The sequence below is a fragment of the Panthera onca genome, chromosome C2 (assembly GCF_046562875.1).
Source record: "Panthera onca isolate mPanOnc1 chromosome C2, mPanOnc1 haplotype 2, whole genome shotgun sequence".
Taxonomy (NCBI): Eukaryota; Metazoa; Chordata; class Mammalia; order Carnivora; family Felidae; genus Panthera; species Panthera onca.
In genome coordinates, this window is record NC_138347.1 from 121,380,753 (window position 1) to 121,397,344 (window position 16,592).

The following is a 16,592-nucleotide window of genomic DNA, read 5'->3' on the forward strand; positions in this document are numbered from 1 at the left end:
GAAGCCTGCTTGGGATTCTCTTTCCCTCTCTCTCTCTGCCCCTCCCCCCGCTCATGCTCTCAATCTCTCTCTCTCTCTCTCTCTCTCTCTCTCTCTCTCAAAAAAACAAAAAACAAAAAAAACACCACACCTTAAATAAATAAATTTATTTTTTTCTCCTTTTGCTGTTGTCAGTGGGCATAACTTGTACCCTATTAGTCTTAGTGTGCTGTGGTCTGGAAGCATAGACATCTTGTCTGTACTGCCTTCATTATTCATTCTAGTTTGTTTGTTTTTAATGTTAGTTATTTTTGAGAGAGCATGAGCAGGGAAGGGGCAGAGAGAGATAGAGGGAGACACAGAATCCAAAACAGGCTCCAGGCTGTGAACTGTCAGCACAGAGCCTGACTCAGGGCTCCAATTCATGAACTAAACCATGAAGTCATGACCTGAACCGAAGTCAGACACTTAACTGACTGAGCCACCCAGGCGCCCCTATTCATTCTGTTTAAAATCGTGACCTCTCTACACACTACTGATCCCCTTTACCTGCTTTATTTTTCTCTGTGCTTTCTACCATCAAACATACTATATATTTTCCTTATTTTATTTCTTGTATGTCTAAGTAGACTAAAGGAATAGGTCACAGTTTTATCCTTAGCACCCAGATTAATACATGGCATGTAAATGGAACTCAGTAAAGATTCATTTGAAAGAATAAATCAAATATCTTTGTAATAAAAGATAACAGGCTCCATTTAAAGGCTTGAGCATTTTACAATATATAAATACATGAACTCTACTGTATGGCCTCTAGCTTGGAGCTGTTTTATGCCTTTTGTGCTTATTTCCATAAACTATGTTCTAAAGATAGGGGCTGCCGTATAAGTAAACTGCTGCCATTTTTCTTAGTAGATGAGAATTCATTTAAAAAATATTTAATGTGAATGGTAGTTATGGATTGCAATGGATATAAACTATGATAGAACAGGTAATAATATTTCTATCTTACAGTAAAAGGAAGCTGATGCTTAATTTGAGTGTGAGTTCACAAAATTAACAAGGAGTAAAGATGGGACAAAAGTCTTCTTCAGGCATTTGTCAGATGATCAAAAAATTCAAACATCAAAGCCAATGTCATGAAAGATTCCAAAAGCAAGGACTTTGTTAAATGAATGCCACCTTAATTTTAATAAGTAGCCAGAAAACCCACAGTAATGTCATAGTACTTCATACCTTTTTTTCCTTTAATATAAATCTTCATTGGCCATCAGATATAATTCTTTTTAGAGTAAAAAAGTATTTGAGTAGGATAACATTTACATAAAGTTCCAAAAGATAAATCTAATCTTTTGTGTTAGAAACAAGATTATTTTGGGGAATGGTAGTTTAACTGGGAGGGAATACAGGAGTTCTTATGTTGTGCTTACTAATGTTCTCTCTTGAACTCAGTATGGTTATACATAGATAAGCTCATAAAAATTCACAGGCTGTATGCATACAACTTTGCATTTTTCTGTGTCTTATACTTCAACAAAAATTTAATTAAAAAAAATTTTTAAGTATGTATTATTCCTCCTTGCTGCATCTGAAGAACTTCCAAATATTCTTTTACTCATTTGGCTTTTTAAATATAATCATGTCCAAATGAATAATAATTTTATATTTTTAATATAAAGTCAAATAACAATTTTATAATTTTATGTTTTTAAATATTTAAACATTTTTTTTCTTCAGCAAAGAAAGAATAATAAGAAGGTACGAGTGACAGTGAAGCCCCATTTGCTGTACAGAGTAAGTTTCCTATCAAAGAATTCAAAGTTGTTTTTACTTTGAAAGTGTAGAAAGAACACAATGTTTTTGTTATAGTAATAGAAAAACTATTTCAAATTAGAGTTAATAATAATTAAAGCTTTCTTCTCTTCAGCCTTTAGAACAGCAACATGGAGTCATTCCTGATCGAGATGCAGAATTTCGTCTTTTTGACCGTGTGGTAAATGTGAGAGAGAACTTTTCAGTTCCAGTTGGCCTTCGGGGCACCATCATAGGAATTAAAGGGGGTAATATCTCAGTACTTGGTGTGTCTTCAACTGCATCTGTATTGTAAAGTAAAACACAAATTAAGTGTCTTATATCTAAGCAGAGAGCAATAATGTACATAGTTAACTGTATTGCACACTTAAAAATCATTAAGATGGTAAATTTTATGTTGTGTATTTTTTATTAAAAAGAAAAATATGAGAAAATGGAGGGAAAAAGGAAGAAGCAACTAAGGATCTAAATGTGCCTCAGAGGGATGCCTGGCATGAGCTGCTTTGCAGCATAGATTCCAAAAAAAGTCAAAGTAGCATGAAGCAATATATCAGGTGCCAAGGGGTCAGGGTGTTGGCAGCACTGTCCTTTCTTGTCTCAGGCACTCAACCTTGGTGTGATTGTTTGGGCGAGGAATGGTAAGGGTCAGATGGGTGTGATGAAACAACAAGCCCCTGCTGCTATCTGCTCAACCCCATGCATCAGCTGTTCAAATACTGAGCTTATTGGATTGTTTTCTAGTCAAGTTGTCTTGGGACCCTGATAACGTAGAAGTTTCCTTTCTTCTGACCACTCCTATCCGTAATAGTGACTGCTTGGGATTTTGTCTTGAGAAGGATTTTAAAACTGTATCTATGCTGAGTGGGAAAGAGCTTTGTCATTGATTTTTAACTATGTCTGCCATGGACATGGAATAAAAAGGGGAGTATTTGTCATTACTGTCCTCAGCTGAGACCTCATCTCCATAGTCATCTTTACTAGAGGGAGTGAACAATCCTCATATCTTTTACAATCTTAATAATCTTCTGAGAAATGGCCCCTCCCTCAGATGGGGAATGGGAACCTAGAAGGTGAGCTTTAAGCCTTCAGAGGAGAAACTCCTGCCTCTCATTGAGCCTCACTTTCGTGAGTTTAGATTTCAAGTAAAAGGGTCAGGTTAAAGGGTACAGCTGGATGTTGGACACTGGATGAGCTCTGCAGACTTGGTTTTGGCTGGGCAGTAAAGGATCTGTCTTACTGCCAGACCTTCAAAACTGCAAACTCCAAAGGCCCCAATAGTTCATTTTTGCCTAGTCCTTTTTAATAAAAAATACAGACATCCCTCCACTCCTACCACAGGCTAGGATATTATCAGATATTATGTTAGGGTTTTCCAGAGAAACAGAACCAATAAAGTGGAAAGGAGTAGGGGAAGGGTGGAGAGAAAAAAAGAGAGGGAGATGGAGGGGAGTGGGAGGGTTAGTCAATTCTCAAGTAATGTGACTGTATTATTAATTTGGGCTTAGAGTTCAAAACGTTATTATAGCCAATTATTTCACTTTACCTTGGCATTTTGGATAAATTTAATCTTGCCAGATATATCTCCTCAGCCTCTCTGCCAAATGTATTCTTCTCTGTTCCTATCTAAATTTATTGCAATCTTTCTCATGTGTCTCATATCTCAGTTATGACATCCATAATCGACCAAGTCATCTCAGCCAGAACCTTGGAGTCATCTTTGGTGTCTCCATCCTTTTTATCTACGCAGGTCACAGACCCCTGCCAATTCTATCTAATAATATTTCTGTTCTCTCCATTCTCTTCCTTTTATTAAATAAACTACGATGTTTTCAGATCTTTGTCATCTTTTATCTGTCTTACTGCAAGGCCTTCCAAAACTGCAAACTCCAAAGGCCCCAATAGTTCATTTTTGCTTTTGTTTCCCTTGCCTCCAGAGACATGTCTAGTAAGAAGTTGCTGCAGCCAAGGTCAAAGAGGTCGTTGCCTGCTTTCTCCTCTAGGATTTGGATGGTTTCATGTCTCACATTTAGGTCTTTCATCCATTTTGAATTTATCTTTGTGTATAGTGTAAGAAAGTGGTCCAGTTTCATTCTTCTAAATGTCACTGTCCAGTTTTTCCAGCACCATTTGCTGAAGATACTGTCTTTTTTTCCATTAGATACTCTTTGCTGCTTTGTGAAAGATCAGTTGGCCATACATTTGTGGGTCCATTTCTGGGTTCTCTATTCTATTTTATTGTTCTATGTGTCTGTTTTTGTGCCAATACCATACTGTCTTGATGAGTACAGCTTTGTAGTAGAGGCTAAAGTCTGGGATTGCGATGCCTCCCACTTTGGTTTTCTTCTTCAATATTACTTTGGCTATTCAGGGTCTTTTGTGGTTCCATACAAATTTAAGGATTGTTTGTTCTAGCTTTGAGAAGAATGCTGGTGCAATTTTGATTGATATTGCATTGAATGTGTAGATTGCTTTGGGTAGTATTGACATTTTGACAATATTTATTCTTCCAATCCATGAACATGGAATGCTTTTCCATTTTTTTGTGTCTTCTTCAATTTCCTTCATAAGCTTTCTATAGTTTTCAGCATACAGGTCTTTTACATCTTTGGTTAGGTTTATTCCCAGGTATCTTATGGTTCTTGGTGCGATTGTAGATGGGATCAGTTTATTTCTCTTTGTGTTGCTTCATTATTGGTGTATAAAAATGCAACCGATTTCTGTACATTGATTTTGTACCCTGCGACTTTGCTGAATTCATGTATCAGTTCTGGAAGTCTTTTAGTCAGTCTTTCGGGTTTTCCATGTTGTCTGCGAAAAGTGAAAGTTTGACTTCTTCTTTGCCAATTTTGATGGCCTTTTATTCTATTTTGTTGTCTGATTGCTGGTGCTAGGGTTTTCAATACTATGTTAAACAACAGTGGTGAGAGTGGACATCCCTGTCGTGTTCCTGATCTCAGCAGGAAAGCTCTCAGTTTTTCCCCATTGAGGATGATATTAGCTGCTGGCTTTTCATATATGGCTTTTATGATGTTTAAGTATGTTCGTTCTATCCCGAATTTCTTGAGGGTTTTTATTAAACGTTGTTGTATTTTGTCAAATGGTTTTTCTACATCTGTTGACAGGATTATATGGTTCTTATCCTTTCTTTTATTAATGTGATGTATCACATTGATTGATTTGCAAATATTGAACCAGCCCTGCAGCCCAAGAATGAATCCCACTTGATCATGATGAAGAATTCTTTTTATATGTTGTTGAATTCAGTTTGCTAGTATCTTGTTGAGAATTTTTGCATCCATGTTCATCAGGGATATTGGCCTGTAGTTCTCCTTGTTTTGTGGGATCTCTCTCAGGTTTAGGAATCAAGGTAATGTGGGCTTCATAGAATGAGTCCATAAGTTTTCCTTCCATTTCTATTTTTTGGAATAGCTTGAGAAAGATAGGTATTATCTCTGCTTTAAATGTCTGGTAGAATTCCTCAGGGAAGCCATCTGGTCCAGGACTCTTTATTTGTTGGGAGATGTTTTGTTTTGTTTTTAATTAATTTTTTTGTTTTAACATTTATTTATATTTGAGAGAAAGAGACAGAGCATGATCAGGAGAGGGGCAGAGAAAAAGGGAGACACAGATTGGAAGCAGGCTCCATGCTCCGAGCTGTCAGCACAAAGCCCAGGGTGGGGCTCAAACTCACAAGCCGTGAGATCATGACCTGAGCTGAAGTGAGAAGCTTAACTGAGTGAGTCACCCAGGTGCCCCCGATGGGAGATTTTTGATAACCGATTCAATTTCTTCACTAGTTATATGGGTCTGTTCAAATTTTCTATTTCTTCCCGTTTGAGTTTTGGTAGTGTGTGGGTGTCTAGGAATTTGTCCATTTCTTCCAGGTTGTCCAGTTTGTTGGCATATAATTTTTCATAGTATTCTCTGATCATTGCTTGTATTTCTGAGGGGTTGGTAGTGATAAATCCATTTTCATTCATGATTTTATCTATTTGGGTCATCTCTCTTTTTGAGAAGTCTGGCTAGGGGTTTATCAATTTTGTTTATTTTTTCAAAAAAAATAACTCTTCATTGATCTTTTCTACTGTGGTTTTTTTTTGTTTTGTTTTTTTTTGTGGTTTTTTTTTGGATTCTATATTATTTATTTCTGCTCTGATCTTTATTCTTTCTCTTCTGCTGGGTTTGGGATTTCTTTATTGTTCTGCTTCTAGTTCCTTTAGGTGTGCTGTTAGATTTTGTATTTGGGATTTTTCTTGTTTCTTGAGGTAGGCTTGGATTGCAGTGTATTTTCCCCTTAGGACTACCTTTGCTGCATCCCAAAGGGTTTGAAGTGTTGTATTGTCATTTTCATTTGTTTACATATATTTTCAAATGTCTTCTTTAATTGCCTGGTTGACCCATTCATCCTTTAGTAGGATGTTCTTTAACTTTCATGCATTTGGAGGTTTTCCAAACTTTTTCCTGTGGTTGATTTCAAGTTTCATAGCATTGTCATCTGAAAGTATGCATGGTATGATCTCAGTTCTTTTGTATTTGTTGAGGGTTGTTTTGTGACCCAGTATGTGATCTATCTTGGAGAATATTCCTTGTGCACTTGAGAAGAATGTATATTCTGCTGCTTTAGGATGAAAAGTTCTAAGTATATCTGTCAAGTCCATCTGGTCCAGTATATCATTCAGAGCCATTGTTTCTTTATTGATTTTCTGTCTAGATGATCTATCCATTGTTGTAAATGGAGTATTAAAGTCCCCTGTAATTACCACATTTTTATCAATAAGATTGCTTATGTTTATGATTAATTTTTTTATATATTTGGGTGATTCCAAATTTGGTGCATAAATATTTATAATTGTTAGCTCTTCTTTATGGATAGACCCCTTAATTATTATATAATGCCCTTCTTCATCTCTTGTTACAGTCTTTAGTTTAAAATCTAGTTTGTCTGTTCCTCAGAAAATTAAAAATAGACCTACACTATGACCCAGCAATAGCACTGCTAGGAATTTACCCAAGGGATACAGGAGTACTGATGCATAGGGGCACTTGTACCCCAATGTTTATAGCAGCACTCTCAACAATAGCCAAATTGTGGAAAGAGCCTAAATGTCCATCAGCTGATGAATGGATAAAGAAATTGTGGTTTATATACACAATGGAGTACTACATGGCAATGAGAAAGAACGAAATATGGCCCTTTGTAGCAACGTGGATGGAACTGGAGAGTGTGATGTTAAGTGAAATAAGCCATACAGAGAAAGACAGATACCATATGTTTTCACTCTTATGTGGATCCTGAGAAACTTAACAGAAACCAATGGGGGAGGGGAAGGAAAAAAAAAAAAAAAAAAAGAGGTTAGAGTGGGAGAGAGCCAAAGCATAAGAGACTCTTAAAAACTGAGAACAAACTGAGTGTTGATGGAGGGTGGGAGGGAGGGGAGGGTGGGTGATGGGTATTGAGGAGGGCACCTTTTGGGATGAGCACTGGGTGTTGTATGGAAACCAATTTGACAATAAATTTCATATATTGAAAAAAAAAATAAAATCTAGTTTGTCTGATATAAGTATGGCTACTCCAGCTTTCTTTTGACTTCCAGTAGCATGATAGATGGTTCTCCATCCCCTCACTTTCAACCTGAAGGTGTCCTCAGGTCTAAAATGGATCTCTTGTAGACAGCAAATAGTTGGGTCTTATTTTTTTTATCCATTCTGATACCCTGTGTCTTTTGATTGGAGCATTTAGTCCATTTACATTCAGTGTTATTATTAAAAGATACGGGTTTAGAGTCTTGTGTTGTCTGTAGGTTTTGTGCTTGTAGTGATGGCTCTGGTCCTTGGTGGTCTTTGCAATACTCACAGAGTCCCCCTTAGGATCTCTTGTAGTGCTGGTTTAGTGGTGATGAATTCCTTCAGTTTTTGTTTGGGAAAACCTTTATCTCTTCTATTCTGAGTGACAGGCTTGCTGGATAGAGGATTCTTGGCTGCATGTTTTTCCTATTCATCACATTGAAAATTTCCTGCCACTCCTTTCTGGCCTGCCAAGTTTCAGTAGATAGGTCTGCTACTACCCTTATGTCTACCCTTGTAAGTTAAGGCCCATTTATCCCTAGCTGCTTTCAGAATTCTCTCTTTGTCTTTGTATTTTGCCAGTTTCACTGTGATATGTTGTGCAGAAGATCAATTCAAGTTACATCTAAAGGGAGTTCTCTGTGCCTCCTGGATTTCAATGTCTGTTTCCTTCCCCAGATTGGGGAAGTTCTCAGCTATGATTTGTTCAAGCACACCTTTGGCCCCTTTGTCTCTTCTTCTTCTGGAACTCCTATGATATAGATATTGTTCTATTTCATTGAATCACTTAGTTCTCTAATTCTCCCTTCATGATCCAGAATTTTTTTATCTCTCTTTCTCAGCTTCATCTTTTTCCATAATTTTATCTTCTATTTCACCTATTCTCCCCTCTGCCTCATCATTTCTCACTGTCACCTCCTGTAGTTTATTTTGCACCTCATTTACAACATTTTTTAATTTATCATGACTATTTTTCAGTTCCTTGATCTCTGTAGCAATAGATTCTCTCCTGTCTTCTATGCTTTTTTCAAGTCCAGCAATTAATCTTATGACTATTGTTCTAAATTCTTGTTCACATATATTGTTTATATCTGTTTTGAGAAATTCTTTAGCTGTCACTTCTTCCTGGAATTTCTTTTGAGAATTTTTCCATTTTGTCATTTTGGCTAGTTTTTTGTCCTTTATGTGTGTGTTTTAAAAGCTTGTTATGTGTCCTGCACCTGCAAACACTACCATATTAAAGAGGGATCATACATTGTCCAGGGCCTGGCCCTGTAGAAGATGTTTTTTTGGAGAGTGTTACTTGCTCTCTGTTGTTGTGACTTTGGTTACTTTATCTCCCTGTCTGTAGTGATGTTTTGAACCCTCCACCAGGTGTGCTTTGATTTATTCGTTAAAGTAGCCCTGGAAAGGAAAACAAACAAAAACAAACAGAAAACAAAAACAGACAAGCACACAAATAAACAAAAAACCCAAAAACAAAAAGCCAGAAACACCAGCTACAAGTAAACAACATGATGGAAGCGGTGCTGATAGAAGAGGCCTTATCCCATACAAAGAAATGACAGGGGTGGGGAAAAAGAAAAAATAAAAGTTGACCAGAGAAACTATACAGCTTAATCCAGAGAGAGAGAGAGAAAGGAAAATAAAGGAGGAAATGGGGGAAAAAGAAAATAAAATTGTCCAGACAGAAACTATATGGCTTAATTCAGAGAGAGAGAGAAGAGAATAAAGGAGGTGTGGAACATGTATCAAGAGAATGGATTAAATATGTCTGCTTAAACACACCAATAACCAGAGTAACCAGACTAGAGGAGGGAAGAGATAAGAAGGAGAAAAGGAAGGAAGAACATATCTATAAATAAGAATTGTCTGAGAATTAAGCCAGGCAGTGCAAGAGCACTGGTCTGGAGGAGGGGCTGTCTGGTGCTGTCTGTCAGCGTCAATCCCGCTCCAGCAGATATGCAGTTACCAGGTGCAGAGGAGTGTGGTTTGGTTTAGGCAGGTCACATCTCCACTGTGGGCCCTACGGCCGATGCCTGAAGCCCCACCTTGTTGGTAATGGGGAGAAAAATGACAACGCCCCAGTCTCTCCTCCACAGACCAGGTGTCCCAAACCATTCTGTTTAAGCCGTCCTCACTGTGCCATGGGTGCAACCAAGGCGGTTTGTCCTGCCCGGCCGACTCCTGTGCCCTGGCGCTTGCCTGGGATTCAAACTCCTGCTCCATGTGCCCCGGTACTGGCGGAGTGCCACTCTCTGACTGGCGGAGGCAGGCAGGCTTTGTCCTGTCCCACAGCACTCCAGGGAGAGGATCACTTTCTCCCACTGTGGACTGTGCCCCTGACCTAGCCACCGAACCTGGGGCTGACTCCCCTCCTGCCCAGGTGCGTGATCCAGGCAGCCAGCCCAGTCCAGAGAAAGCCCCTCAATTAGAGATTGGCCCTTTCTCTGTCCAGGTCCATGGTTTTTCTCTTGTCCAGATACAGTCCTATGCTTCCCCAGCCTCTCTTTCTTGTCCTTTGTCTCTCTGCAGAAGGGGATCCCTACCCTCCGTTCAATTTATCTCTCCCAGTTCGCAGTCACACACCTCTGGCCCATCAGGTTGTCCTGGTGGTTTCCTGGAAGCTACTGTCTCTTTGCCTCCCAGACTCTTGGAGTTCAAAGTCCTTTAGCTTCAACCTTGCTCTGTTTGAGAGAGGAGGGAACTTCAGATCCCCCTACTTCTCTGCCATGTTGGCCCCTCCCCTTATTATGAATAATTTCAAACATAGACAAAAGCAGAGAGAAAAACATAATTAATCTTCCCAAAGCGTATAATTTAGAATATTATTTTACTTTAAATTAATACCGGTAAAGTAATCTGTATTTTTTCATTTGTGTATTCCCCTGCACTACTTTTTGATAATTGTAATTAATGTTTCTCACAGTTCAAAAACTTATAAGCTGATTTTTCATTATATGATTTTTAAATCTATTTTTTTTCACAGCTAACAGAGAAGCTGATGTACTATTTGAAGTATTATTTGATGAAGAATTTCCCGGAGGCTTAACAATAAGGTTTGTATTTCCTGATGATAATTATACTTTGTGAATATGAACATGTGACCAGTGACTTTACTTATTTGTCCGCGTTTTGAATTCCTCTTATATGCAAGACATCATACTTGCTACCAGGGAAGGTAGCAATGAGTAAGACAGACATGCTTTCTACTTTCACAGAGCTTTCATTTTAGTGGAGGAGATAATTGTGTAACTGATTATAACATTAGTTATTTAGTTAAAATGTGAGAAGTGCTGGGAAGGAAAAGTTCAGGTTTCTATAAGAGTATAACTTGTCCTGAGAATCCTAGAAAGCCTTCTTGACAAGTATTTAAGATGAGACTTAAAGAATGAATAATAGCTAACTGGAGGAAGAGGGAAGAAGAATGGTAAGTGGTCATGAAGAAGAAATAACAACATACAACAAAGGACCTATTCAGTCATTCAAAAAAAAAAAAAACGCAAGTGTGTCTGAACTTTAACAAGATTAGAGTAAAAGAGAAAAGCAAGAACCACACTGCAGGAACTTGTAAGCCAACTTTGAGGACATGTTAAGATTTTGGTATCCTGATCTTCATCCTTAAAGCAATGTGAAGTCATCAAAATCAAAGCTGTGACATGATCAGATTTGCATTTTAGTGTAATTGTGGATGCTGAAGCCAGACTCAGGTGGTTTGAGGAGGCAGGAAATTGAGCTGACCCTTGAGAAGTTTGACCATGAAGGAGAGAAAAGATAACTGGAGGTTAGCAGGTTTAAAGGAAGAGAATTGGATTTTTTGTTTAAATTAATATGGGTGAGTTTTATTTATTTGGGGGAAGCACTGATAGAAAATGTACAGGAAAAAGGATTATGATAGAATGAAAGGTACATGGAATGGGTTCTCTCACTTATTCTTTGAGTTACCTTGAGTAGGTAGTTAAAAGCATTCTGACCCTCAATTTCCTCATTTATAATGAAGATACATACTTCACTAGATTCTTGTGAGGATTAAATGAAGTCCTTTCCAGTTTCCTGTCTCCCTTCTAGAAACTAGCTGGAAAGCTAAACTGAATTTAGCTTAGTTTCTTTTTCTCCTCTATTTTGATTAGTGACTAATTAAATAAAAAATTGATTACTCTGGTTTAGTCTCTTTTCTTTTTAAAAGTAGGCTCCACACCCAGCATGGAGCCCAAGACAGGGCTTGAACTCATGACCCTGAGATCTGAGCCAAGATCTAGAGTTGAACACTTAACCAAATGAGCCACCCAGGCACCCCTTGTTTAGCTTATTTGCATAAAATCACTATTGTCAGTCCTTTTCCAAGTAACCCTCAGAATGCTATTACTGTTGTTTTACAACTCAAATGTGCCTGTTACTGAAGGACTTTAACTGTCTACAATCTTCAAATGCAGCAGCAGAGTCTGGATCTCATATCTGATTTTATTTTTCATGAAAATGTTTGATCACCAGTAACCTTAGCCCAGTAACTTAGAAGATACATTTTTAAGATGATTAACTTTTTTCTCAGTGTCTTTTTTTTCACTCCTAGGTAGAGGCACTGGATTTCTTTACTGATAGAGAGCTATGTAAAAGATTACCTGTACATTCATTTCTATAATGCAGAATCTTTAAGTATAGTTCTCATGAACATATTTTCTACAAATCATATAAAGATCTGTCATAAAATAATTCTACTCCATCATCTCTTCATATAAGAGGATTATATTCTTAGAAAAAGTGCATAATAGAGTTAAGAACTTTTGACAAGAGAAGATTTATTTTAATATCTAATATTTTTGTTAAGGCTAGGAAGGAAGGAAATCACAAATACTTGTCTATTAAGCCTTCCTGGGTCCATAACTTTAAGATGGGAAGGTGAGGATAAAAAAGGGCTAGACTCAGCAATTGATCAGGAGACAAATGTGATCAAAGTTAACATTTACCCTACTGTGTAGGGAGAGGTCCACTGAGAACAGTGCCGCATTTGAGTATCTCCTGGTCTTTCATAAACCAAACTGTACAACCCAGTTTTTAAAAGAAGCTTGACATTTAATTCATAAATTTTTAGTTATACTCAGATATTTTGTTGCCAGCCTTCTGAGAGCAAACTAACACATACACACATCCCTTGCACACTACACCTGTAGAAGAGTTGGTCCCCCACTTGGTAGCACTGAGTAGTCTATTCAGAAACTTTTCAGAAATGTATCCTCTTATAAATTGAGATCTTTCTATGATTTCAGGTTCCTCTGCTGAATTTAAGAGTAACGTTTATTAATTCAGATTATGGACTGACTGTCCACCCAAAAATAATTTGATTTGTCTGCTCCCTGACACATTTAGTATTATTTCCCCCTGAAATAACTGTTTACTTTTAGGTGCTCACCTGGTAGAGGTTATCGACTGCCAACAAGTGCCTTGGTGAATCTTTCTCATGGGAGTCGCTCTGAAACTGGAAATCAGAAGTTGACAGCCATTGTGAAACCACAACCAGCTGTGAATCACTATAGCTCAAATTCATCAATTTCCTCTGGGCATTTGGGAGGCCTGAACCATTCCCCGCAATCACTTTTTGTTCCTACTCAAGTAAGGCGCTTAGTCTCATTTCTTTCTGCCCCTTACAAATCACAGGCAGACTTTGTAAGTGGAAACATAATTTGACTTAGGTTTTAAAAAAATTTTAGTTCAAATCAATTTCATATTTATTTTAAGTTAATGGACTAGTAAAGAGTGCTACTGATAGCATTCTACCTCTGTTATAAAATTAATTATATTAAAGAAGAAACACATTTTTTAAATAGCTTGAGAATGTTTTGTTTTCATATATTTACCTTTGAAACTAACGTTTCCATTTTTTTCTTATATAACTCAAATGTTATATCTACTACGAAATAACATGAATTTGAAACGTTAACAGGGAGAGAATTAAATTTATTGAAAGTTATTTACAAGTTTCTACTATGCAACTCATGGGTGATTTACTTTATTTTATCTTTCTGGGGACAAAATTGAATTGTTTTGTGAGAGACACTTAACTTTATTCCATGTCCCCAAATCTTAATCACATTTTTTTTTTATCTTAACCTCACTTTAATCCAAGTAATATGTGTTCATTATAGACTAATTAGAAAACACAGATAAGGAGATAAGAGCAAAGGAAACAGAAGCAAAAATATTCTCAAATTTCATAGGTAACCACTATTAAATTTTGGTGCATATTTTTTCAGAGTTTAATCTGAACAAAATCAGTTCCCCATAAGTAATAGGTGATTTTTAATCTATTAGATGCTTTTGTGTAAGAGGAAGATTTTAAGAATAAAATCATTAGATACTAGTTTGAATGAGATAATATATCAGTACATTGGAAGGCAAAAAAAATATTTTCGTAGGGATATTGATTTAGTATAACCCATAGCATTTGTCATGCTTTAAATATTTTTCAATTGGGGCACCTGGGTGGCTCAGCCAGTTAAGCGTCTGACTTTGGCTCAGGTCATGATCTCACAGTTCGTGACTTCAAGCCCCACATCAGGCTCTGTGCTGACAGCTCAGAGCCTGGAGCCTATTTCGGATTCTGTGTCTCCCTTTCTCGGTCTGCCCCTACCCCATATGTGCTCTCTTTGTCTCGCAAAAATAAGGAAATAAACATTTTACTTTTCAGTAAAACCATTCAAAACTAGTTACATATGATGAAGGCCATTTTCACTCCAATAGAATATTTTTATGATTACTGAGCTCCAGAAAAAAGAACTGAGATTTCAGATAACGAAAGTTAAGATCCTGTCTACTGCTAATTAACTTTAGTGAATTAATTTTATTTTTTAATATGAATCTTAATTTTTTTGTGTTTCACTTCCTTAAGAAATTTTTTGTGCTTTGCCAGGTACCTAGTAAAGATGATGATGAATTTTGCAACATTTGGCAGTCCTTACAGGGATCTGGAAAGGTTCAGCACTTTCAGCCAACTCTACAAGAGAAGGTTAGTATACAATGTTTGATGGACATTTAATTTAAAAAAACAACAACAACAGAGTGCCTAGGTGGCTCAGTCAGTTAAGTGACCAACTCTTGATTTCAACTCAAGTCGTGATCTCATGGTTCATAGGATCGAGCCCCGCGTGGGGCTCAGTGCTGACAGCGTGGAACCTGCTTAGGATTCTTTCTCCTCCTCTCCCTTTCCTCTCCCATGATCTCTCTCTTCTCTTTCTCCCCCTTCCTCTCTCTACCTCTCCCATGATCTCTCTCTCTCTCCCTCTCAAAATAAATAAACTTTAAAAACAGCAACAACAAGATTTACATTTCTCTTTTGGGTATGCAATGACTAGTTTTCTTCAGAAATCTCGTAAAAGAGAAATAATGCTTTTAATCACGAATGTTCAGAATTCTCTTCAGCCATATATAAAAGTTTTTGGACTCATAAGTGGGAATACAGATAATTTTTCTTTTAAATCAGTTTTGGATTTTATGTTAGTTGTTTGCAAAATCATAATAACTGTATTTTAAATTCAGGAGAGGCCTTGGGGTGCCTCGGTGGCTCAGTCAGTTAAGCGTCCAGTTTCAGCACAGGTCATGATCTCACGGTTGTGGGTTCGATCCCTGCATCGGGCTCTGTGCTGACAGCTTGGAGCCTGGAGCCTGCTTCGAATTCTGTGTGTGTGTCTCCCTCTCTGCCTCTCCCCCACTCGTGTTCTATTTCTCAAAAATAAGTAAACATTAAAAAAAGTTTTTTTTAAATAAGTTCAGCAGAGGCCTTAATGGCACTTATTAACTTACTCATTTTCACTTGCATGTATAGCTTTATTCTGACAGTTGGTTGTCTTAAATGTGAATGAGCAAATTCATATTCCCTAATAGAGATTAAGAAGAAAAGAAATTCTGCTAACAACAAAAAAAAAAAATGTTGACTCAGACAAAAAAAAAATAATAATAATAATAATACATTCCTACAACACAACTCTTCTTGCCAAGCTACTGACCTATCTTCTCAGCTTAGGTCAAGAGGGAATGTTCTCTCAGGTTTATAAACCAGTAGCCTACACCATGAAGGCCTCTTTTGTTCTAATGTCCTCCAATAATGGTGGCATTATCAGAGTTTATCACAGTAGAGAGGAGAAAATATCAAGGGAAATGATGATAAAATAAACATAAAAAGTGAGAGGGACAAAATACACAGGTCTTCTCTGCCAATAGCTATTATAAATTTTGCTTATCAACCATAAATCCTTTCTACCTAAATATAATCTATATCCAGATTTTCAAACCCTCTTTTCCTCTCTAATTTATTTGATTCTGCTAACTACTCATTCTTTAGAAGTACTGTATTATCATTCATTCATTTCATTACTTCATTCAACATGTATTTGATTGCCTACCATGTACATTGTTCTATACAATGAGACATAGCTGTAAACAAAACAAAACTCTGACCCTCAAACAATCGGTATCCTTGGGAGGAGAGGACAATAAATAAGTAAATTATATGGCATATTGGTAATACAGAAGTTTAAGGAAAAGTTCAGGGAAGGAGGATAAAAAATGTTGGCAGGAGACGTAGAGGCAAGGTTTTGCAGTTTTAAATAGAATTATCAGGTAACATTTGAGTAAAGATTTGAATGAAATGAGGACTAGGGCATGTAGATATGTGAGGGGAGAGTATTCCAGACAAATTCAAAGACCCTGGTAGGAATCCAGGTGTACTCAAGGTAGAGAAAAAAGACTTATGGTTCTCAGTCAGTAGGGTGAGTTGTAATTAGAGAGGTGATACATCGATACAATGCAGGATCCTCTGGGTCATTAATAATGACATTGGTTTTTACCCAGTGAGATAAGGAATCAGTGAATGGTTTTGAGAAACAGAATGACATCTAATTTATATTTTAATGGGATCATTCTTTCTGCTATCTTGGGAATAGAATGTATAGGAGCCAGGGTAGAAACAGATTAGTTAGGAGACTACTAGAACCATCAAGGTACAGTTGATAGTGACTTGGACCAAGGTAGTAGGGGGCTGTGAGAAGTGATCAAATTCTAGTCATATATGGAAGGGATTGCCATCTAATGACAAATTGGATATGGGGTTAAAAGAAAAAAAATGAATTAAAGAGTGTAACTCTTAAGGTCTTAGTAACTAAAAGGATAGAGGGGCTGTTACCTGAAATGGATAAGATAGCAGGTCAAGTAGGTTTGTGGAGGAAGATACAGAGTTCAGTTTTGGT

At 37.2% G+C, this 16,592-nt stretch overlaps 1 protein-coding gene across 4 annotated transcripts in view; it reads left to right on the forward strand.

Moving 5' to 3' along the window:
- The window catches only part of XRN1 (5'-3' exoribonuclease 1), a 119,324-nt gene that overhangs the window by 80,296 nt on the left and 22,436 nt on the right, over positions 1 to 16,592 (forward strand). For all 4 annotated transcript variants that reach the window (XM_078432277.2, XM_078432278.2, XM_078432279.2 and 1 more), the window contains 5 exons: positions 1,717 to 1,773; positions 1,907 to 2,039; positions 10,346 to 10,415; positions 12,756 to 12,963; positions 14,261 to 14,356. In XM_078432277.2, coding sequence (XP_078288403.1) covers positions 1,717 to 1,773; positions 1,907 to 2,039; positions 10,346 to 10,415; positions 12,756 to 12,963; positions 14,261 to 14,356 — 564 coding nt within the window. The remainder of the gene's footprint in view (positions 1 to 1,716; positions 1,774 to 1,906; positions 2,040 to 10,345; positions 10,416 to 12,755; positions 12,964 to 14,260; positions 14,357 to 16,592) is intronic.